Consider the following 22,319-nt stretch of genomic DNA (forward strand, 5'->3'; position numbering starts at 1 on the left):
ATACAATTATGTAAAGTTTAAAAATAAAATAAAATTAAAAAAAAAACCTTAAAAAAAAAAGAAAGTGGATGTTTGCAAGAGCTATTTTGGAGGAAAGTCCACCAGCCTTGGGATGTAATGGATGGAGAGGGAGGGGCTCAGCACAATTCCTAGCTTGAACAACTGGATAGAGGCTGATGCCCTTCACTAAGAGACTACAGAGGAAGACTAGGGAGGTTTTGAGGGGTGGGTGAGGTAGGGGGAATAGCCTCGTTCCCTTTTGGACATGCTGAGTTTGCAGGACCTTTGAGATACACTGGAGGAGCCAAGCTGGCAGTTAGATGTGCAGGCTGGAGCTCAAAGGAAAGTATGGTTTGAAACACAGATTTAAGAATTGTCCACATTCCCGCAGTAATGGGGAGTTTCCCTGGTGGCTCAGTAGTAACAACAGCAAGGTGCTCATGGATACCCTGGTGTGGGTGAGATCACAAGAGGGAGTACCGAGAGAAAAAAGGACGACTCTTAGGGAAGCATCAGGGGGGCTTCAAATTTAATGACTGCAGGGGAGTGGGGGGCGCCGATGTGTCTCCAAATAGGTAGAGGTGTGACTGGAAAGGCAGAAGGAAACTCAAGGAAATGTTGAATCATAAAAGCAAGGGAGGTTTCTATCATTGGTCAGAGGGGACAGTAAAGCTTTGAATAATGATCATTGGATTTAGCAACTTGGAGGTCCTTGTGACCTTGGTGAGAGATGTTTTCGTCATCTCTGAAATGAGGTGGGAAGCTAGAGAGGTGAAGACAAGGAAAGGATGGGAGACAAGGAAGTGGAGATGAGTGTAGTCATCTCTTGAGAGAAGCTGACTTCTGAAAAGAAGGAAAGGAAAAGGTTTCATGTGCCAGTAGCCACACACACCCTGTCTTTTCCTAGACCTAATTCTGGAGCCTAACTTGTTTTGCTGGTTCCCCTCCATGCTTCTCCCTTTCTCCTCAACATACTGAAGCTATTTGGAACAATTAAGTAGGAGGCTTCCCTGGTGGCTCAGATGGTAAAGAATCTGCTTCCGTTGCGGGAGACCCAGGCTCTGACCCCTGGGTCAGGAAGATCCCCTGGAGAAGGGTATGGCAACCCACTCCAGTATTCTTGCCTGGAGAATCCCATGGAAAGGGAGCCTGGCGGGCTACAGTCCATGGGGTTGCAAAGAGTCGGACATGACTGAGCAACCAACACACACACACACACATTCACACACAAAGTAGGAGGCTCTTAATCTGATCCTTCCTGAGACACTTCATTCAAGGGAAAGTTTTACTGGGCCTTTGTTGCCCAAAGCTTTGCCGACATCTTATCTTTGTCTATTTAGAGTATAGATTTTTAACCCTGGAAGGCCCAAGATTTCTGGGTTCTATTTCCTTTCATACCTGGTGAATTTCAGACACCAGGTAATTCTTTGCTGAGCTCATCTCTTCCTTATAAATCCTCACCAATTGCAGCCAATAGTAGCCAACAGGGGTGACTGGTTTTCTGCCTTCCAGCCTCTTCCTTGTGGGCTGTCAGCTTGGTAAACACATGGGCTTCCTCCCCAGTCAGAGCAGGCAGTAGCGTTACCCACGTTTTGCTACTGCAGAACATAGAACTCCTACTTCTCAAGGGTCCTACCTCAGTTTCTTTGATTGCTTCTGCTCAAGTGCTGAGCCAACGTCACCACAGGCGAGTAACTCCATTCCTCTGGGCCTGTATCTTCATTGGCAAAATGAAGCCAACAGGACAGCCTACTTCATAGGGCTGTTACAGGGACTGCGTGAGTCAATGCAGGTTCTGTGTTAGCCCAGTGTGCGAGCACTCAGGACGTGCTGCCTGTTCAGATGGTTGAGGAGGAGTTACATGTGTTGGTATGAGACGGACACTACGCTTATGAGTCTGATATACTAAGCAGCCGCCTTTTAAAAAGTGCTAAAGTGAGACGGTCACTGGCCCAGGAGACAGGATACTCACTCACAGTGGCCAGTGACTTTTCTTCTCTGTAAGCACATCTATATGGGAAGCCCAATTACCATCTGTGTCAGTTACCAACAGTTATAATAATGCTGCATCACAAATCGCCCCAAAACTTGGTGGCTTAAAGTAATAAGCATTTATTTACCTTAAGGGTCTCTGGGTTTGCAATCTGGACTGGGCTTGGCTGTGTTAGGGTTGGGGCCACTTGCCTATCAGCTGACTTTGGCTGAGGGGACAAGTATGGCTTGGACACACATCTCTCACGCTCTGGAAAGCTCACCTGGGAAGGCTTCCAGGTGGTGGCAGTAGCGGTGCGAGAGCTCAGGCAAGCCCAATTGTGCAAGTGCTTTTCAATGCCCTGCTTACTTTATAAAGGGGGTAGTGGATGGCTTTGGAGCACAGGCACTGAGGGCCCACTGTCCAGCTTCCAAATCCAGCTGCCCCACTTCTGGCCTGTGATTTGGGGCAAGCAGCTTAATCTCACCAGGCCTCACTTTCCTCACCTGGACAAAGGAAATGAGAGCTGTGCCCGCCTCAGATCCCTGTTGTGAGGCCTGAGTGATGTCATCCGAGGAAAGCTCTGAGGAGTGCTGGGCACACCATCAGCCAACACCACTGGCCGTGATGACGTCACTCGGGTGCCAGGCACTGTGCGGAGCACTTCCCACGCGTGACTTCTTTTGTCTTTGCGGCAACACACGAGGTTAACCTTTCCTTTTACAGATGAGACACAGAGTGGAAAAGGTTAAACAGCATGCCCAAGGTCACCCAGCTGACCAATGGGAGAGCCAGGATTCCACCTTAGGTCTGTCTCCCGAAACGGCTCTGCTCTATTTCTCCAACCCGTGCCCCAGGGTGTTACCAAATGTAAACGTTCCACAACACAGAAGCTAACTGAAACCCACTGGGAAACTATGTTCATCTTAATGTCGTAATTTGCTTTTTAATGCTACACGCTGTGATGTATAGTTATGGAAAGTGTGTTTATGTTGTCCTTTTAAAGATAATAGTCTCATCCTTGGGAGGGGTATCTGGATTCAGGCGAGACCTGGGACCCAGACGGAGACCTTACCTCTCAGGCTACAAGGAGGTAGATCTCCTCCTTACAGATCTCCTCTTTGGATGCCTGATGTTATTTATCTTGAATAGCTTCAACTTTTCCACTGTCCACCCTGAAATGTCTGGCGCCTGACAGATATTTGTTTTTTAAAGGCAGAGGCACATGCCTTGCTTCAGGTCACTGTCCCACCGATGCTATGTCCCCTGATGGGGGTGGGGGGAGATCCTAATGCCGGTCCTCACTTCCAGAGGGTTCAGCAGGAAACCAAACAAGGTGGCTTAACTGGGAGCTCATGAGCACTCGGCTTGCCAGCTGCAGGATGGCAAGCCCTCCACCCTCAGATACGACCCGCTGTACTATGAACAAGCGACCAGACAGGTCTCCCAGCCCTGCTTGCTGCTTACAGCTGTGTGAGCTTCCCCATCACGGCAACTCCCTCTTTGTCTAGCAGATGGACGGAAAGATAAAAGTAAACTCTCAACTTACACAGTGGAATCTTTCCCTAGGGCTGTTTAAAAATATGAGTGAGGTTTGTGCCAGTTGCTGCCCTGGCTGGAGCTGAGGAGACGGGGCACGTGACCCCCACACGACGGCCTGTGCTGGTCAGAGGTGGCTCTGTAGTGACCCCAACAGATATGCCCCATCTAAGGTCTGCTGCTGCTGCTAAGTTGCTTCAGTCATGTCTGACTCTGTGCGACCCCAGAGACGGCAGCCCACCAGACTCCCATCTCTGGGATTCTCTAGGCAAGAACACTGGAGTGGGTTACCATTTCCTTCTCCAATGCATGAAAGTGAAAAGTGAAAGTGAAGGCGCCCAGTCGTGTCCGACTCTTCACGACCCCATGGACTGCAGCCCATCAGGCTCCTCCGTCCATGGGATTTTCCAGCCAAGAGTACTGGAATGGAGTGCCATTGCCTTCTCCGCATCTAAAGTCTAGAATTGGGCAAAGGGGATTTGGCTTATGGATTTTGGAGACTTAAAACGCTGGGGAGAGGACAGCTTTTACTGCCCCCATTTGACGTCTGATGTGGGAGCCTGTGTGACAGGTCTCGAGAGACCACTTCAAGTGGGGTGGGGCAGGTCTCGCAAGACCTCTTCAGGAGGGGAGGGGCAGGGCCAGATGCCCGTGTGCACACGCTCTGAATGAGGTCAGCGAGCAGTGAGGTGTCAAATGGAGAGGAATGAGTCCAGATTCTGGTTCCTCATGGATCCTTGGGGGGCTGCTGGCCCTTGCTGTATGTTTATTAATTTTTAAAAAATGTCCTGTGGTCGGCCTAGTTTCACTTAATGCCTAATAAAGGGAAAAACTGTTCACACAGCACCCCTGGGTCTGACACTGAGCAGCTGAAGTTAGTTAAGATCCTTCACTTTCAGAGATGACAGAGACCAGCAGCCTGGGAAGAAAACAACTTCTTTAGAAGCATGCCATCCCCAGGTGAAAGTGGCAGCTGAACCCCTTATATTAAATAAGACAAAAATCAGGCGAGGAGAGATCAAACCTCCAGGGGGAAAAAAAGCCCAAATTGCATACTTGGCTGCTGAGATTTGCTGTCTAGGAGTCCAGGATTGATGGGTCACTGCCCAACTGTCATGTGTATTTCTGACAGTCCAGACATCTCTCTACATTGTCTCTATATTAACATTCTCCTCACAGTACATCAAACAAGGCCTGAGAGATTGGCCAGATTCTGCAATGAGCTCCCTGGGCCATCAAAATCGGCTTCTGCCCTCCATTTCTCACTCCCATTCCTTGCTTAGATGATCATGCTACAGATTCTTCCTTCAAAGGCCTTGACACCAGGGTCTGTTTTCTCTCCAGTCTTCACTGGCTGGTTAAGACACCCCGTGGTTCTTTAACAGGCCTGGCTTTCCTACCAGCAGAGGACTCGGCCCTGCACAAAGCTCTGGTGACCTTGCTGACATGCCAGGCCTTTTGCGATAAGATACAACTTCTCAGACTGAAGCCATGACCAAATGTTGAGACCTAACATCTACCAGGAGCGTACTGTGTGATGAGGAGGATGAAAGTCTTGAGACATGAGCTTTCTCTCTTCATGTCTGATCTTCACAAAGAGTTAAGACAGAGAAAGTCATCAACCCCATTTTATAGACGAAGAAACTGAGGCTCAGCCCCATTCACTTACCCAGCAAGTAAGCAGTGGAGCCAGGATCTGACTTGTACCTACTGCCGACCCTGCTTCTTCCAAGAGCTACCTTGGATGACCGAGTGCTTATTTTGGGAAGCACCTGGCAGCTTCCCGTGCCCTACATGACACACAGGTCATGGCTTAGAACTGTCAAGTCTCTTCACTATAACTTTTTATTATTTTTTTTATTTTTCTTTTTTTTTTTTTACTTTTTCTTTTTTTTTCTTCACTATAACTTTTTAAAGCAAAGATTTCTACAGTTTCCACCAGTTAAGGCAGCCTGTTCTGGCAGAAAGTTCATGAGCTTTGGAGACAGACTGAACTAAGCAAGATTTTGGCTTTCTGACTTATAGCGACTCGATCTGGGACAGACCAGTCTCTTAGAGCCCACTTTCTCATCTGCAAAATAGGCATGACAGCGCTTCTCTACAAGAGAGCTGGGAAGCTCTACTGAGATCATAAGTAACGAAAGGCTGGTTCTCTCCTCTCCTCTTGTCAGCCAAGGACCCTGAAGGGCAGGCAGGACCACATAGAGGTTCCATGGGAACCCCAAGCTCCACGACGCTGCAAACAGGTACTTCCTGCCTGTGTGTATCTCTGTTGTTCACCAACCGCCTGCCTAGCAAGTCTGGCCTGTTTCCTCCGATTCACACCTGTGTCCTGGCCCAATCTGGGTGACATCTGTTCTGTCTGGATGACAGCTCCGAGGGCAAAATTCCTCCAGCGAGACAAAACCACCCTCCTAGCAACCAGAAGTCTTTTAGTTCTGGAGCTAAACACATTCTGCTATTCATCCTAACACAGTATTTCTTACACATTATGAGTTTATCAACTAACGAAATTGTGGAGACTGCAGAAATACAGAAAACATTTGCTATAATTGATACTTGGAGATTGTGACCTTGTAAAACTCTATAAACATATGCCTGCATGAGAACACACAAAATTAAAATAATTGGGTGAGGGCTGAGGAGTTGTGATTTTCCTTTTTAAAATATTCTTTAATATACACAATTATCGTTCAGTTTATAAAATGAGCATTCTAGAGAAAATCTGCTGAGGATGCTGACTCTTAAGCAGCACGCCCACACCATTCCTGCCCACTGCCCTCATTCTGCCTGTGGGGCCTTTGAAGGGTTCCACTCAGGGGGCTTGGACCAGCTTCCCCTGGCAGAAAGAACCAACCCAGGCTGGAAGGGGGAATTTCACAGGGACAAAGCCCTGGCTCACCCGGGGAGCTTTCCACACACCACAGGCAGCTGGCTGCCTCTTCACACTGAGCACACTTCTGGTTGAAGCAGCGAGCCGGCACCATGCTTCCTCCTATGGAGCCAGAGAGTGAGTCAGGACCGAGCGACAGTAACATGGACAAACTGCTTCTGAGGCTTAGATGGGAGCCAAAGGGTCTTAGCACAAGGCACACTGAACATATACATGTCCTTGGAGAGAGGTGGGTCCATCATTGCAGGCAGGACCAGAGGTCTGGGTGGGCTGAGCATCTAAGGAGAAGCAGGACATCAAGGCCAGTAACCATCACAGGCAATGAGCATCCGTGGAGCCCCCGAGGCCAGGCAGATGGCAGCACGTAGCTCAATGTGGCTTTTCAAAGAGGTATTCAAGATCCGGGGCCCGCAGTCGCTGCTCTTTGTTTTTGTTCTTAGCAAAGTCTCTCAGCAGAGTCATGACTTCGTTTTCAAATATTTCTGGGGCTGGTTTTGCTTCTGTAAGGATGGGCAAAAAGAATTACATTGGTCAGTCAACTGTCAGATTTAGAACAATCTTTTTTTTTTTTTTTAAATATTTATTTATTTATTTGACCGCACGGGGCCTTAGTTGCAGCACACAGGATCTTTGATCTTTGTTTCGGCAGGTGGAATCCAGTTCCCTGACATGGGATCGAATCCATGCCCCCTGCATGGGGAGCACGGAGACTTAGTCACTGGACCACGAGGAAAATCCCGATGGTATAAGGATCTTAAAACTTGAAGCTCTGGCTTGGCCTAAAACCACAGTGGGTACATAGAGCAGCTGCATTCTTTCTCTGGATACACACGCAGCCTGCACCACAGGCTGGCAACCTACCGCGGCTGGTATTTGTAAAGAGCGTTATTGGAGCAGCTGCTCTCACTTGTTTACATATTGTCCATGGCTGCTTTTGTGCTATGATGGCAGGGCTGAGCAGTTGCCACAGAGACCATATGGCCGCAAGACGACAGCATGTATTATCTGGTCCAGCATTTATTATTTGGACAAGCACAGCTGACCCCTGGCCTGCCCAGCCTTGGCTGTCCTGTTTTGCTTTGCATTCGGTACTTCAGTTGTTTTTGGACTACTGTGTTTTTCCTTCTAGTCTATTAATTTCCTGAGGCAAAAGTCCTTGGATATTAAGTGAAAGCAACTGATAACTCCAGTAAAATCAAAACATAAAAGAATTTACCGGAAGGCTATAACAGAGGCCCATAAAACTGACATGAACCTGTAGAACCAGATTTGGATGGAGGCAACAAAGGCACCAAGAGCAGACAGGAGGGGATGCCAGCCTCAGGGCAGCAGGAGTCTGGCGGATGCTGCACACCTCTGGCCTTTCTTTCCACCCCTGAGTCTCTCACTTAAGCAGAGCCTCCCATTGGGAAAGCTTGGGTACTAAGCTTTGGAATTACCCTCCTAGCAACACTAAACACAACATCAGGAGAGGGCATTCCTCAAAACAAAGTCTGATTTTCCCTCATTCGGCACACAGCTGGCATCTGGTGGGCCTGGCGTCTGTTGTTTTGTGTGACCATCAGAGTAAGATCGAGGCGATTTCAGTTTCCCCCTAGAATGCTGAAAACTGGACAGAACACCCCATTCATCCCAACAAGAAAAAGTCAGATAAACTAGAAACATCACAACTTTTTTGAAGTCATTAGAGAGCTGAGGTCACAGGCACCCAAAGAAAATAAAACATAAGGAAAGAAAGGCCCCTCAAAGGAGAAAATGGACATGAACACACATGCTCACTTGAGACAGGGCACAGGAAGAAGGGGCACTGGGCACCATACAAACAGGCAAGAATTTAGCTAAAATTGTTCATCAACTGCTGAAAGCCAAGTGTAGGTGAGCATGAGTGTAAAATCTCTGGGAGCCACAGACACAAGGGGAATCTGCCCCAGGGGGCAGGTTCTTCTCAACAACCCCTCACTGAGTATGCTCATGATGAAGACAGGGTCCAGAGCAGGAGGCTGCAGAAAGCCTCCCTCAGCAATGGAGGCCAGGAGTAGGCGAGCAGAAAAACACTGCCCCCACCCCCCAAAAGCATAAACCCCAGCCTAGTCCTTCTTCTCTACAGAACAAAAGCTTCAAGGGTCTGGGAATAGGTCAGTGACTCCTGTCTCCTACAGGGCACGTGTGAGGACCTGCTTGGGCTAGTGGAAGAATAAAAGAAAAAAATCCTCTACCCCTGTGGGACCAGCAGGATCACTGAAAAAAGACCCTCCACCATGACTTATTGGTTTCAGGGCCGGAAGCTGGACCAGGACAACAGAGAACACCCTCCCGATCTCCCATCCCCAAACTAACAAGCACCATCTGGAAATGAGTAGGTTTCTACCTCTGGGGGAGGGCAACACCACGGACAGCCCTTTGCGGGCACAGAAACACAGGGAAGCGCACACGGTGAGACGTGCTTCCCTGGTGGCTCAGTGGTAAAAGATCCACCTCCCAGTGCAGAAGGCGTGGGTTCAATACCTGGGTCAGAAAGATGCCTGGAGAAGCAAGTGGCAACCCACTCCAGTATTCTTGCCTGGAAAATTACATGGACAGAGGAGTCTGGTGGGTTACAGTCCACTGGGTCTCAAAGAGTCAGATATGACTGAGCATACATGTATGCATATATAATGTAAACCCTAGGGCAATCACTAAAAAAATTATAAAGAGATATAAGAAACCAATGGTGGAGATAAAATGAAATTTTAAATACTCAAAATCCACAGAAGTAGAGGGGGAAGAGAACAAAAAACAGTAGAAATAGAAAACAACAACAAAAAAAAGATGGTAAGTTTTAATTCAATCACACTGGTAGTTATATGCAAATGGCCAAAACACACCAATGAAAAGACATATTATAAGATAATGGCCAAAACACACCAATGAAAAGACATATTATAATATCAGATTAAAAAGAATGACAATATAAGCTATCTATAAGAAGCTCAACTTCAATATAAAGACAAAGATACATTAAAAGACTCCAGGTTGGCCCTGAATATTTCCTACTCCCCTGTGTACAAGCCCTGTGGAAACTAAGTGGAACTATGGTGTATAATTTCTTGAGAAGGGTCCATTAAAAAATGGAGTGTGCTCTCTTACTCTTTTTCCCTGGCTGAAATATAGACATGACAGATAGAGCCTCGGCAGCCATCTTGAGGTCATGAGGTAGCCAACACGAGGGAAGGTGAAGGAACAAGTCAAGAGGAATCTGGCCTTAATGACTCTGAAACCCCTCTGTGCGTTCTGGAGGGCCTAACTCTGAACTTCTGTTATGAGAAAGAAAAACACAGTTCTGTCTTCCTTAAGCCATTGTTGTTTTGGGGTTCTTTTACTCACAGCCAAAGCTAACCCTAACTATACACAGTGAGAATTCATTCCTCACAAAGCTGGTGTCAAGAGAGAGACTCCCAAGGACTTCATGCTAGGCAGCCGGAACTGTCTCGTTCCACTTCATTCCTGCCCTGGTGTTTCTTCAACTTTCCCTTTGATGCTAGGAATTTCCCATACAATTTCACTAAATTCTCTTTTTGCTTAAGTTAGACGGAATCAGTTTCTATTGCTTGCAAACAAAGGACCTTAACTCGTAAGACAAATTTTGCACATTTTGGAAAAATCTGAAGAGAGGTTGGGTTGAGTGTCTACAAAAGAAAAACAAACTGCCCATGATACCTTTCCAGACTCAAATCAGCCCACATCATCCTGTTTTTCACCTTATGCTGCTTATTATGCCTAGTACCTGTAGCCCAGTAGTAAATATCCCAGTCGTTACTGGGTTCATTAATCAGGCGATCGTAGAGGTTCAGCTGTTTCTCTGTCATGTGTTGCAGATGTTCCTTAGCGAAGAGGCTAGAGTCAAGAAAGACAAAGAAGGTGAAAAGGCTGTCTCTAGCCAGAGAGAAGCAACACCCGTTCTCTTCCCCTACCTAAGCAGGATGCAGTTTTCCAGCATTCCCCTCTTTCTGCTCTCATAGAGCAGCCGGGCTCGTTTGGTTTCTATGGATTCATCAGTTCGCTCCTGCCACGGAGGCAAAGGGATTTCAATCATATCCTTCTGGGAATCTGTCGGGCTGTCACCTCTGTAGCAGCGTCTGCATGATGTCATGCTGAGTGAAGGAGACATTAGGTGGCGCCTTGACAGAGCAAGCATCTGAAACAAAAAAGCCATAAACATCTTTTTTTTTCTGTTTTTGGCCAAGGCGTGCAGGATCTTAAAGCTCCCCAACCACAGATTGAACCCAGGTCCGTCGCAGTGAAAGCCCAAGTCTTAACCACTGGACTACCAAGGAACTGCCTCCCATAAGCACCTTTTTAACAAGGACGACCATCCTTGTCATTCACTCAGCACACAGATCAGATCAGATCAGTCGCTCAGACGTGTCTGACTCTTTGCGACCTCATGAATCGCAGCACACCAGGCCTCCCTGTCCATCACCAACTCCCGGAGTTCACTCAGACTCATATCCATTTAGTCAGTGATGCCATCCAGCCATCTCATCCTCTGTTGTCCCCTTCTCCTGCCCCCAATCCCTCCCAGCATCAGAGTCTTTTCCAAATGAGTCAACTCTTCACATGAGGTGGCCAAAGTACTGGAGTTTCAGCTTTAGCATCATTCCTTCCAAAGAAATCCCAGGGCTGATCTCCTTCAGAATGGACTGGTTGGATCTCCTTGCAGTCCAAGGGACTCTCAAGAGTCTTCTCCAACACCACAGTTCAAAAGCATCAATTCTTCGGCGCTCAGCCTTCTTTACAGTCCAACTCTCACATCCATACATGACCACTGGAAAAACCATAGCCTTGACCAGACGAACCTTTGCTGGCAAAGTAATGTCTCTGCTTTTGAATATGCTCTCTAGGTTGGTCATAACTTTCCTTCCAAGGAATAAGCGTCTTTTAATTTCATGGCTGCAGTCACCATCTGCAGTGATTTTGGAGCTCAGAAAAATAAAGTCTGACACTGTTTCCATGGTTTCCCCATCTATTTCCCATGAAGTGGTGGGACCGGATGCCATGATCTTCGTTTTCTGAATGTTGAGCTTTAAGCCAACTTTTTCACTCTCCACTTTCACTTTCATCAAGAGGCTTTTGAGTTCCTCTTCACTTTCTGCCATAAGGGTGGTGTCATCTGCATACCTGAAGTTATTGATATTTCTCCTGGCAATCTTGATTCCAGCTTGTGTTTCTACCAGTCCAGCGTTTCTCATGATGTACTCTGCATATAAGTTAAATAAGCAGGGTGACAATATACAGCCTTGACGAACTCCTTTTTCTATTTGGAACCAGACTGTTGTTCCATGTCCAGTTCTAACTGTTGCTTCCTGACCTGCATATAGGTTTCTCAAGAGGCAGGTCAGGCTGTCTGGTATTCCCATCTCTTTCAGAATTTCCAACAGTTTATTGTGATCCACACAGTCAAAAGCTTTGGCATACTCAATAAAGCAGAAATAGATGTTTTTCTGGTACTCTCTTGCTTTTTCCATGATCCAGCAGATGTTGGCAATTTGATCCCTGGTTCCTCTTGCCTTTTCTAAATCCAGCTTGAACATCAGGAAGTTCACGGTTCACATATTGCTGAAGCCTGGCTTGGAGAATTTTGAGCATTACTTTACTAGCGTGTGAGATGAGTGCAATTGTGTGGTAGTTTGAGCATTCTTTGGCATTGCCTTTCTTTGGGATTGGAATGAAAACTGACCTTTTCCAGTCCTGTGGCCACTGCTGAGTTTTCCAAATTTGCTGGCATATTGAGTGCAGCACTTTCACGGCATCATCTTTTCAGGATTTGGAATAGCTCAACTGGAATTCCATCACCTCCACTAGCTTTGTTCATAGTGATGCTTTCTAAGGCCCATTTGACTTCACATTCCAGGATGTCTGGCTCTAGGTCAGTGATCACAGCATCGTTATTATCTGGGTTGTGAAGATCTTTTTTGTACAGTTCTTCTGTATATTCTTGCCATCTCTTCTTAATATCTTCTGCTTCTGTTAGGTCCATACCATTTCTGTCCTTTATCAAGCTCATCTCTGCATGAAATATTCCTTTGGTATCTCTGATTTTCTTGAAGAGATCCCTAGTCTTTCCCATTCTGTTGTTTTCCTCTATTTCTTTGCATTGATCGCTGAAGAAGGCTTTTTTATCTCTTCTTGCTATTCTTTGGAACTCTGCATTCAGATGTTTATATCTTTCCTTTTCTCCTTTGCTTTTCGCTTCTCTTCTTTTCACAGCTATTTGTAAGGCCTCCCTGGACAGCCATTTTGCTTTTTTGCATTTCTTTTCTATGGGAATGGTCTTGATCCCTGTCTCCTGTACAATGTCATGAACCTCATCCCATAGTTCATCAGGCACTCTATCTATCAGATCTAGGTGCTTAAATCTATTTCTCACTTCCACTGTATAATCATAAGGGATTTGATTTAGGTCATACCTGAATGGTCTAGTGGTTTTCCCTACCTTCTTCAATTTAAGTCTGAATTTGGCAATAAGGAGCTCATGGTCTGAGCCACAGTCAGCTCCTGGTCTTGTTTTTGCTGACTGTATAGAGCTTCTCCATCTTTGGCTGCAAAGAATATAATCAATCTGATTTCGGTGTTGACCATCTGGTGATGTCCATGTAGAGAGTCTTCTCTTGTGTTGTTGGAAGAGGGTGTTTGTTATGACCAGTGCATTTTCTTGGCAAAATTCTATCATTCTTTGCCCTGCTTCATTCCATATTCCAAGGCCATATTTGCCTGTTACTCCAGGTGTTTCTTGACTTCCTACTTTTGCATTCCAGTCCCCTATAATGAAAAGGACATCTTTTTGGGGTGTTAGTTCTAAAAGGTCTTGTAGGTCTTCATAGAACCGTTCCACTTCAGCTTCTTCAGCGTTACTGGTTGGGGCATAGACTTGGATTACTGTGATATTGAATGGTTTGCCTTGGAAACGAACAGAGATCATTCCGTCGTTTTTGAGATTGCATCCAAGTACTGCATTTTGGACTCTTTTGTTGACCATGATGGCTACTCCATTTCTTCTGAGGGATTCCTGCCCGCAGTAGTAGATATAATGGTCATCTGAGTTAAATTCACCCATTCCAGCACATAACCTAGGTGCAAAATGCCTCTCATCTCCTTTAGACCTTAAGAAGTTACGTTGACTTTATAATAAGTATAGATGGAATTTAAGCTTTAAAAATTGTGAACTACTATGTTATATATCTGAAATTTATAAAATATTGTAAATCAACTACATCTCAATTAAAAAAAAAAATTATGCTGATACTGTCCCCACTTTACAGCTTAGGAAGCTGAGACTCAGAGAGGTTAAATGACTCACCAAGATCACCCAAATATTAAGAATAATTCCTGAGGGTTGGAACCCAACTCTGACTGCAAACATGTTCTTAACCAGTGCCTTCCCAGAAAGTCTCCAATGGAAATATTTTCTTCTTCCCTTGCATTCCCTTCAAATTCTCACAATATGGTTTGCATTCTAGTCACCTGCTTGTGTTAAAATCTGAGCATACAGTGATGGCAGGGTCCCTAACTCCCCACAGTTTCCCAATATAGAGAAGGGCAAACACTATCAAGATGCAATGAGAAGGTGGTGACGTCAGCAAGATGGTGTTAACAGGAAGCCCCACACTTTCCTTCTCCTGTGGAGACTCCAACTCCCAACACATGGAGCAGTTTCCTTTATGAGAAATCCAGAAACCAGCTAAGAGGCTCCTGAACCCTAGGTGAGCACAAAAACAGCTGCATCACAGCTAGAAAATTCATGGGCCTCATTCATGACAGTCCCTGCCCCTGGCTCAGCCCAGTGCAACTGGAGAAAATTCTCAGCCACCGGCTACTCTCTGGGGATGGAAAGAAAAGATTGAAACAGACGTCCAACACATGGCCTTTCACGGGGAGGCCTGGGTGACTAGTTTCCATCTTGTTTGAATCGAAGTGTGACAGAAAAGGTGCCAGGTTGGGGGCTGCTGAGAAGTAGGTGAGGGTTTGGACAAGCACACGCTTACTTGCCATCATCCCTACTTGTGGCTCAGCACAAAACTAGCAGAAGAAAATCCCCAATTCTTGGCTTTTCCCTGGAGGAAGAGTTGGCATGTGTGTCCAATGTTCCAGCTTTTTGGGTAGCTGCCTGAAAGAAAGTTTTCTTTTTTGCCTGTCTCAGAGCACTAACAGGACCCAGTATATTCTAGATATCCGGGGGTCTCTGAAAACAAAAAAAGCTGGATGGCTTGCTGCTGCTCTGAGGACCCATGGTACAGCAGACAGAGGCCAACAGAAAGAAAAAGGAGCATGCATCCCAAACTCCTGCTTTCCAAGGAGCTGTACAAGAGACGAATTTCTGTCTTGGCCAACCTGCAGCACTCATGGGACCTGGGGTACTCCAGAAGCCTGGAATGGGCTGAGAAGAGCTGGGAAGCTTGCGGCAGCTACAGAGAACCTGCAGTACCATAAACAGACACAAGAGGGAGCCAGAGGTTATGAGCACTTGAAAAAAGAAGCCAGCAAATCCCTTTGGTTGGGAATTTACACTAACAAGTCTAGAGAAGACATTTCCATACAAAAAGTTTGAGAGGCCCCAAGATTCTCTGGCAGAACTGATGGAAAAGATCTTTTCTTGTACAAAGAAAAGACTGGGAGGTGGTTCTTTTGCAAATGCATGGATCTAAGCACAAAGTTCCAAGGTGCATGAGCAACAGCAAAACAAGGCCTAACCAAAGATACAAAATAAACTTCCAGCAACCAATCCTGGAAACAGACATATATGAATTACCTGACAAATAACTCAAAAAGAGTTGTCATCAAGATGTTCAGTGAGCTGAGGAAAACAACACATAACCAAAATGAGAATACTGATAGAAAAAAAAAAATGTTTTTAAAATGGAACTAAAGAATAACAATTTTTGAAAAATTCACCACAGAACTTAAGCAGCATACGTGATCAACCAGAAAAAAATCAGTGAACTCAGTTTACTTGAGACTACTCATTCAGAGGAAGAAAATGAAAAACAAATGAGTGAGATAAGCCTGTGAGACATCACCTACCTGACCAACATAAATACTATGGGAGTCCCAGAAGGAGAAAAGAGAAAGTGGTGGGAAGAATACTTGAAGGAAAAATGGCTCAAAACTTTCCAAATTTGGGGAAAGAAATGGACATCCAAATTGAAGCAGCAGATGACATTATCCTTATGGCAGAAAGTGAAGAGGAACTAAAGAGCCTCTTGATGAAAGTGAAAGAGGAGTGTGAAAAAGCTGGTTTAAAGTTCAACATTCAAAAAACTAAGATCATGGCATCCAGTCCCATCACTTCATGGCAAACACATGGGGAAACAACAGAAACAGTGACAGACTTCTTTCTGGGCTCCAAAATCACTGCAGATGGTGAGTGCAGCCATGAAATTAAGACGCTTGCTCCTTGGAAGAAAAGCTATGACAAACCTAGACAGCATATTAAAAAGGAGAGACACTACTTTGCGAACAAAGATCTGTATAATCAAAGCTATGGTTTTTCCAGTAGTCATGTATGGACGTGAGAGTTGGACCATAAAGAAAGCTGAGCGCCTAAGAATTGATGCTTTTCAACTGTGGTGTTGGAGAAGACTCTTGAGAGTTCCTTGGACAGCAAGAAGATCCAATCAGTCAATCCTAAAGGAAATCAATCCTGAACATTCATGGAAGGACTGATGCTGAAGCTGAAGCTCACCTGATGTGAAGAACTGACTTACTAGAGAAGACCCTGATGCTGGGAAAGTTTGAAGGCAGGAGGAGAAGGGGCAGCAGAGGATAAGATGGTTGAATGGCATCACCGAGTCAATGGACATGAGTTTGAGCAAGCTCCGGGAGCTGGTGATGAACAGGGAAGCCTGGCTTGCTGCAGTCCATGTGGTCGCAGAGAGATGGACACTGAGCGACTGAACAAACAAAAAGGAACCAAAGGACAGTAGATAATAACACAAAAGCATATGAAAGCATAAAGCTCACTGGTAAAAGTAAATTATGACAAACACAGGCTACTATAACACTGGAATGATGGTAGGTAAATCACGTTTAATTCTGACTTGAAAGTTAAAGACATTTTAAAAAAGCTATAAAATATACTAGTGGATACAGAATAAAATATGTCATTGTAATATCAGTAACATAAGGTGGGAGTAATAAAAGAGAAGTTTTCGGATAAGACTGAAGCTATTATCAGCCTAAAATACATTATAAAATGCTTAATGCAAGCCCTGTGGTAACCACAAAGGAAACATTTATACACAATAGAAAATGAGAAAGGAATCAAAGCATGTTTATAGAAAAATATCAATAAAACACAAAAGATGACAGCAAGAGAGGAAAAGGACACAAAGCTACAAAACAGAAAACAATGAACAGAATGGCAATTCTAAGTCCTTCTCTATCAGTAATATTTTAAATGTAAACAGATTAAACTCCCCAATCAAAAGATATGCAGAGACTGAAGGGATTTTTAAAAACCCACAAAGTCCAACTATATGCCTTACAAGAAACTCATTTTAGATGCAGGCTGAAAGTGAAAGTGTGAAACACATTCCACTGCAAATAGAAACCAAAAGAGAGCACAGATGGCCCTACTTTCATTAGACAAAATAAACTAAGTCAAAAGTATCAAAAGAGATTTTAAAAGGCCATGAAATAATGATGAAAGGGTCAACTCACCAAAAGGGTACAACAATTATACATACAACCAACATCTGAACACCCAAATATATGAAGCAAATATTGACAGATCTGAACGGAGAAATTGCAACACAATAGTTGGGGATTTCAAAAGCCACTTTCAATATGCATAGAACACCCAGAGAGAAGATCAGTAAGGAAGTAGAGGACAGGAACAACACTGTAAGCCAAATGGGCCAAATATACATACACAGAACATTCCACCCAACAGGAGCAGACTACACATTATTTTCAAGCACTCTAAGAATATTCTCCAGGACAGAGAGCATGTTAGGTTACAAAACGAGTTTTAACAAAAAAGATCGAAATCATACAAGGCATCTTTTCTGACCACAACAGAATAAAACTAGAAATCAAGAGCACAAAGAAAACTGGAAAATTCACAAATAAGTGAAAAGTGGACAACACCCTCACTCTTGAACTGGGTCAAAGGAGAAATCAAAAGGGAATCAGAAAATATCTGGAGACAAAAACACATCACAAAATCATGAAATTGGCAAAGAGCAGTATTAAGAGAAAATTTTACAGTGTTAACAGCCTATATTCAAAACGAAAAAAGATCTTATGAAACCATGTGAAATCACGACAGACACTAGACAAGATTTAAAAAGAACAGAGAGGCTTAAGAACAGAGACAAAAGGCGCCCAGAAGCTGTCCGGCCAGTTCCACCTGCAAACAGGTGAAATCTGAATTGGGTCTCTCACGAAGACTGATGGTTCAACGATATTGCGAGACAAGCACACAGCGGGCTCAGGCCAAGGTGGATGTAACCTGAATCTCCTACGTTGCAAGATCAACCTCTCCTTGGGGCTGCCCTTGCCTGGGCTATATAAGACAGACAGATGCTTCTCTCGGTCTCCACAACTTCAGAGGAAAACGAGACACAGTTCCCACTCTGGCCTGTCCAGGAGTCTAGAACCACCCCATTCTCCTCACCCGCGCAAGAGCCGGGAAGACAGCGACCACCGCCATTTTTCCCGACCCGCATCAAAGGCCTATAGCCCGGCCACTTCCGGATACTTTCGAACACCAGGGCCTCAGACAGCGGCGCCGAAGATTTGAGCCGGAAGATGCGTCCTCGCGTATGGCGGAAGTGGCTGTGCGTGTGACGCCGGTGGCGGGGGGGGGGGGGGGCGGGACCTGAGGCCGAGAGCGGTTCGCGCGCTTCGGGCCTAGTCCGGACTCGCCGCCGCCGCCGCCATATTCCCGGTAACGGGGGCGCGCGGCCGGGGGCCGGCTGGGCCGGAAGAGGGCTCGGGGACGGCGCTGAGGCGGGGAGGGGGTCGGTTGAGTTTGGGACAACCGGAGTTGGCGGGCGGCGGGAGGCGCGGGCCTTTGAGGGAGGGGGCCGAGGGCGTCGGGCCGGGTCTGTGGGGAGGGAGCGGGGCGGGCCTAGCCGGGGGCGAGGACTAAGGCCTGGGTGGGGAGCGGAGGTAGCTGGAGCTCCGGGAGCCGCAGGGACTCCTAGCCCGGGCTGCTTGGGGCCTCGGCAGGTGCGGCGGGCTGGGCCTGCGGGCTTCGCCGCGGTCGTTCTTCGCAGCGCCATCCGAGGGCCCGTAGGAGGAGAGGCCTGGACTTTCTCGTCGCGCCACGGGCAGCTGCGGCGCAGCTCCGGTCGGGCCCGAGGGTGATGGGCAGCGAGCCCCGCGAGCCCCGGTGGCCTGGGAGAGCGAGGGGCGGCGCGAGGCCGGGGGCGGGGCGGAGCGGGTGGGGCCGAGCTCGGACTGCCGGGATGCTGCGTCTCTGGAGACGGGAGGTTGGCAACCAGTGCTCTCCTTCCAGCCCGGGACCCTTATACTTTGTAACTCTTGCTTCTTTCTGGATACCGCAGTGGCATCTTTCTTGCCTTGTCCGTTCTCCGGGCGCGTGATCTTCCTTCCGAAGCCATGTCAGAAGGAGTTGACTTGATTGATATATACGCTGATGAAGAATTCAATCAGGTGAGGAGTCCTCGGGAACAGTGGGATTTTCCTGTATCAGCCGAGGAATCTCTTGCAGCAAACTTGCAGGGGTCCCAAGCTCTGTCAGTGGTTGAACATTTGCTCGGCCTGAACACACGTCTGTCAAATCTAAAATCTTCCCTCTAGCACAGACTTTCAAGACATATGCCTATTCCGTTTTTTGTCAACTAAAGCCTGCAGGCTTAATTTTAAAACCTTTGATTTAAGAGCAAATAAAAATTAGGTTTAATAGAGTGGTGTATCAACCTGTGGAACTTGCTCCTCCAGGAAGCCAGAGTTGAACGTCAGTCTCCTGGAAGACTGGCCACATTTAAAAATCAGAATTAGGTGTTCTGTAGCATCTACGAAGGCAATGTTGATACGTGTTCCTTTGAGAGTCTCTCAAATGGCTGCTGGAGAAATGTAGTACCCCTTCCCTCTCTAAGGCAGTGCAAGTATGAAAGATAACTTTAACTTTTAATGTCAGTTGTTTTCCAGTTGTTTTCAGCCTGCCTTCTTTCAGAAGTAGCTTGACTCTGGTCTTGAGGAGTCCATAGGCTTTTTAATGTTAGTTTTTTAGTAATAAACTTTATTGATGATGTAATTGGTGGGAGGAGGTAAAGGTGTTGGACAAACCAGTTCAGAAGCAGATAGAGACCCACTCACATACTCTTGAGTTCAGTTTGTTGATCTCTTTATGATATGTCAAGAAAATTATACAGTGATCTCCCTTGAAACAATCATCTCATGTACAGGTTAGTTCAGAAAAGATCTCAAGAATGTTCCAAAGTCTGTATTTAAAACTTAATATCCTGCCTGGATTATTTTCAGCACTATTCTCTTGAGTAAACTGGTTTTTCCCATTTTCAGCTTTCAATGGCTATATGTAAGGACCTATAAAGAGGATTTAAAAAACAAAATCAGGCTAGAGAAGGAAAGCGGAGAAGGCAATGACAACCCACTCCAGTACTCTTGCCAGTACTCTTGCCCGGAAAATCCAATGGATGGAGGAGCCTGGTACTGGTAGACTGCAGTCCATGGGGTCGCTAAGAGTCAGACACGACTGAGTGACTTCACTTTCACTTTTCACTTTCATGCATTGGAGAAGGAACTGGCAACCCCCTCCAGTGTTCTTGCCTGGAGGATCCCAGGGACGGGGGAGCCTGGCGGGCTGCTGCCTGTGGGGTCGCACAGAGTCAGACACAACTGCAGTGACTTAGCAGCAGCAGCAGCAGAGAAGGAAAGTGCTCTGATTGGACCCTGACTTTTTTTTCAAACTTTTTATTTTGTACTGGGCTATTAACAATGTTGTCATAGGGAAGGGACTCAGCCACACATGTATCTGTTCTCTGCCAAACTTCACTCATATTTAGGCTGCCATAAAACATTGAGCAGAGTTCCATGCGCTATACAGTATGGACCCTGACTGATACGAAGCAGCAGACAAGCTTTATATATGCCATTATGTGCCGTTTCTTTCACTTGGCAAAAGTTGATCGTTTCCCCATGTCTTCTCAGGCAAACTGCATTGTCTACATGTGGCTGCTGATTAACTTAAAATACATGAAAATCTTTCTTTAAATTTCAAATAAGTCAATTATTTATGGATAAAAAGAAAGACTTAGTATATTTAATTACCATTTACTTTCCTGGATTTTTCATATACTTTGAATCAAGACTCGTACTACTTTTTATGTTATTCTTCTAAATATAAGATAGCAAGAAAAAAGTCTCCTTTAATTCTTTTCTATTACTAGTTTTAGAAACATCGTTTCCCCTTAATTTCTTTATCTGTGGGTTGATGACAATACTGCTGATGATTCACTCTGGGAAATGGGTAGAACAGGGTCCTAGACCACAGGTCTAGCCACATGTGGTCTGAGAAGTGAGATTTCATAATTTCTTAAGCAGTATAGCTTTTTAGTCATAGACAAGACAGGTCTCATCCACTGAGTTGTTGGTCTCAACAATTTGATCTCTGGTCTCCTCAGTTAAACAGGACTTTTTTGTGTGTGAAATCAAGTAGATGTTTGTACTGAAACGACAATTTGGTACTTGGTTATGTTGAAGAAAGTATAGATTTTAAATGTTTTATGTCCTGGGGAAAGTCAGGAAAGGGTGCTTTTCCCTCCCAAAATGAGTTAATTTTAGCAAAGCTGGTTTTAGTAGAATTTGGAAGCTGCAGGAGAAGTGGTAAAAGCTCTGTTTGACTGGGTTTCTTAGACATAAGCTTAGATTGAAGGCCAACAGCACAGATTGTGTTTTAGAATGTTATAGGAATGTTACTAATTCACCCCAACTTACCCCTGCACAAGAACCTTGTCATGTGTACTTTGCTCCCCAGGGGAAATAAGCACTGTTCCTAGGTGGAACCCTGTGGTGCCGACTCCAGATATGTTAGAGTGTGTGCTGCAAAATTGTCTTTTGCAGAGCTGCTTCACTCCTGTTACAGAGGGAACCTCGGAGTTCTTAGGGTCTCTCTCAGGCTGAGGAGAGCAACTCGGAAAGTGACTGAAAGCTGCCATCCCTGCTGAGTGTTTGGTCACTCTTGTTTCTTGTGCTGAGACGGGCGCTTTGCACAGTATGCTCAGTTTCCTCAGCAAATAGTTACTGAGCTACTTCTGTTTGCTAGGCATCGTATTAGAACTAGTGAGATAAAAGGGGGAAGATGGATTTGTGTGCTCAAGAGGTTCCATTCCTGGTGGTCAACAGCAACGGACCGTGATAGGGAAGGAGAGTGAAGTGAGAATTGTGGAAATAGTAATCACAAAGCCAAGAGCATTGAGCTTTGGTTACAGTTATAAGAAAATTAAGTCACATAGGTTTGCTTTAAGAAAAAGCTTTATTACTGTGTCTTCCCTGGTGACTCAAACAGTAAAGAATCTGCATGCAATGCAGGAGGCCTGGGTTCGATCCCTGGGTCAGAAGATCCCCTGGAGAAGGGAATGGAAACCCATTCCAGTATTCTTGCCTGGAGAATTCCATGCACAGAGGAGCCTGATTGGCTGGAGTTCATGGTGTCACAAAAGAGTCGGACACGACTGAGTGACTAACGCTTTAGATATCAGGAAAGGGCTGGCAAGTAGGAACATTGAACATTCAGGTGGGGAAGTTCTTATTTAAATTCAAAATCATGCAAGTTCTCTTTTGTAAACCAAGAAGCTTCCTAAGACAATCACAGCTATTCCTCTGCTATAAAATGCAAACTTCTCTCTGGTATTAATTTAGTATTAAATACATCTTTTCTAATCTTGAAAT

General features: G+C 45.6%; 2 protein-coding genes across 11 annotated transcripts in view; one reads left to right on the forward strand and one right to left on the reverse strand.

Annotated features, from left to right (window-relative positions):
* Nucleotides 1–6,163: 6,163 nt before the first annotated feature.
* SDHAF2 (succinate dehydrogenase complex assembly factor 2) overlaps nt 6,164–22,319 on the reverse strand; it is a 188,821-nt gene continuing 172,665 nt past the window's right edge. The window contains exons 2-5 of one of the 2 annotated variants that reach the window (XM_055581122.1): nt 18,058–18,110; nt 10,355–10,578; nt 10,168–10,277; nt 6,164–6,904 (exon numbers count right to left, since the gene is read on the reverse strand). In XM_055581122.1, the coding sequence (XP_055437097.1) occupies nt 6,774–6,904; nt 10,168–10,277; nt 10,355–10,578; nt 18,058–18,093 (501 nt within the window). In that variant the 5' untranslated portion in view covers nt 18,094–18,110 and the 3' untranslated portion in view covers nt 6,164–6,773. Of the gene's footprint in view, nt 6,905–10,167; nt 10,278–10,354; nt 10,579–18,057; nt 18,210–22,319 lie in introns of those variants that run through there. The other variant, XM_055581121.1, reaches the window with a different exon arrangement.
* The window catches only part of CPSF7 (cleavage and polyadenylation specific factor 7), a 35,377-nt gene continuing 31,286 nt past the window's right edge, over nt 18,229–22,319 (forward strand). For 8 of the 9 annotated variants that reach the window (XM_055581114.1, XM_055581109.1, XM_055581108.1 and 5 more), the window contains exons 1-2: nt 18,229–18,330; nt 18,953–19,061. In XM_055581114.1, coding sequence (XP_055437089.1) covers nt 19,008–19,061 — 54 coding nt within the window. In that variant the 5' untranslated portion in view covers nt 18,229–18,330; nt 18,953–19,007. Of the gene's footprint in view, nt 18,404–18,952; nt 19,062–22,319 lie in introns of all 9 variants that reach the window. The other variant, XM_055581111.1, reaches the window with a different exon arrangement.

The sequence above is a fragment of the Bubalus kerabau genome, chromosome 5, assembly GCF_029407905.1.
Source record: "Bubalus kerabau isolate K-KA32 ecotype Philippines breed swamp buffalo chromosome 5, PCC_UOA_SB_1v2, whole genome shotgun sequence".
NCBI lineage: Eukaryota > Metazoa > Chordata > Mammalia > Artiodactyla > Bovidae > Bubalus > Bubalus kerabau.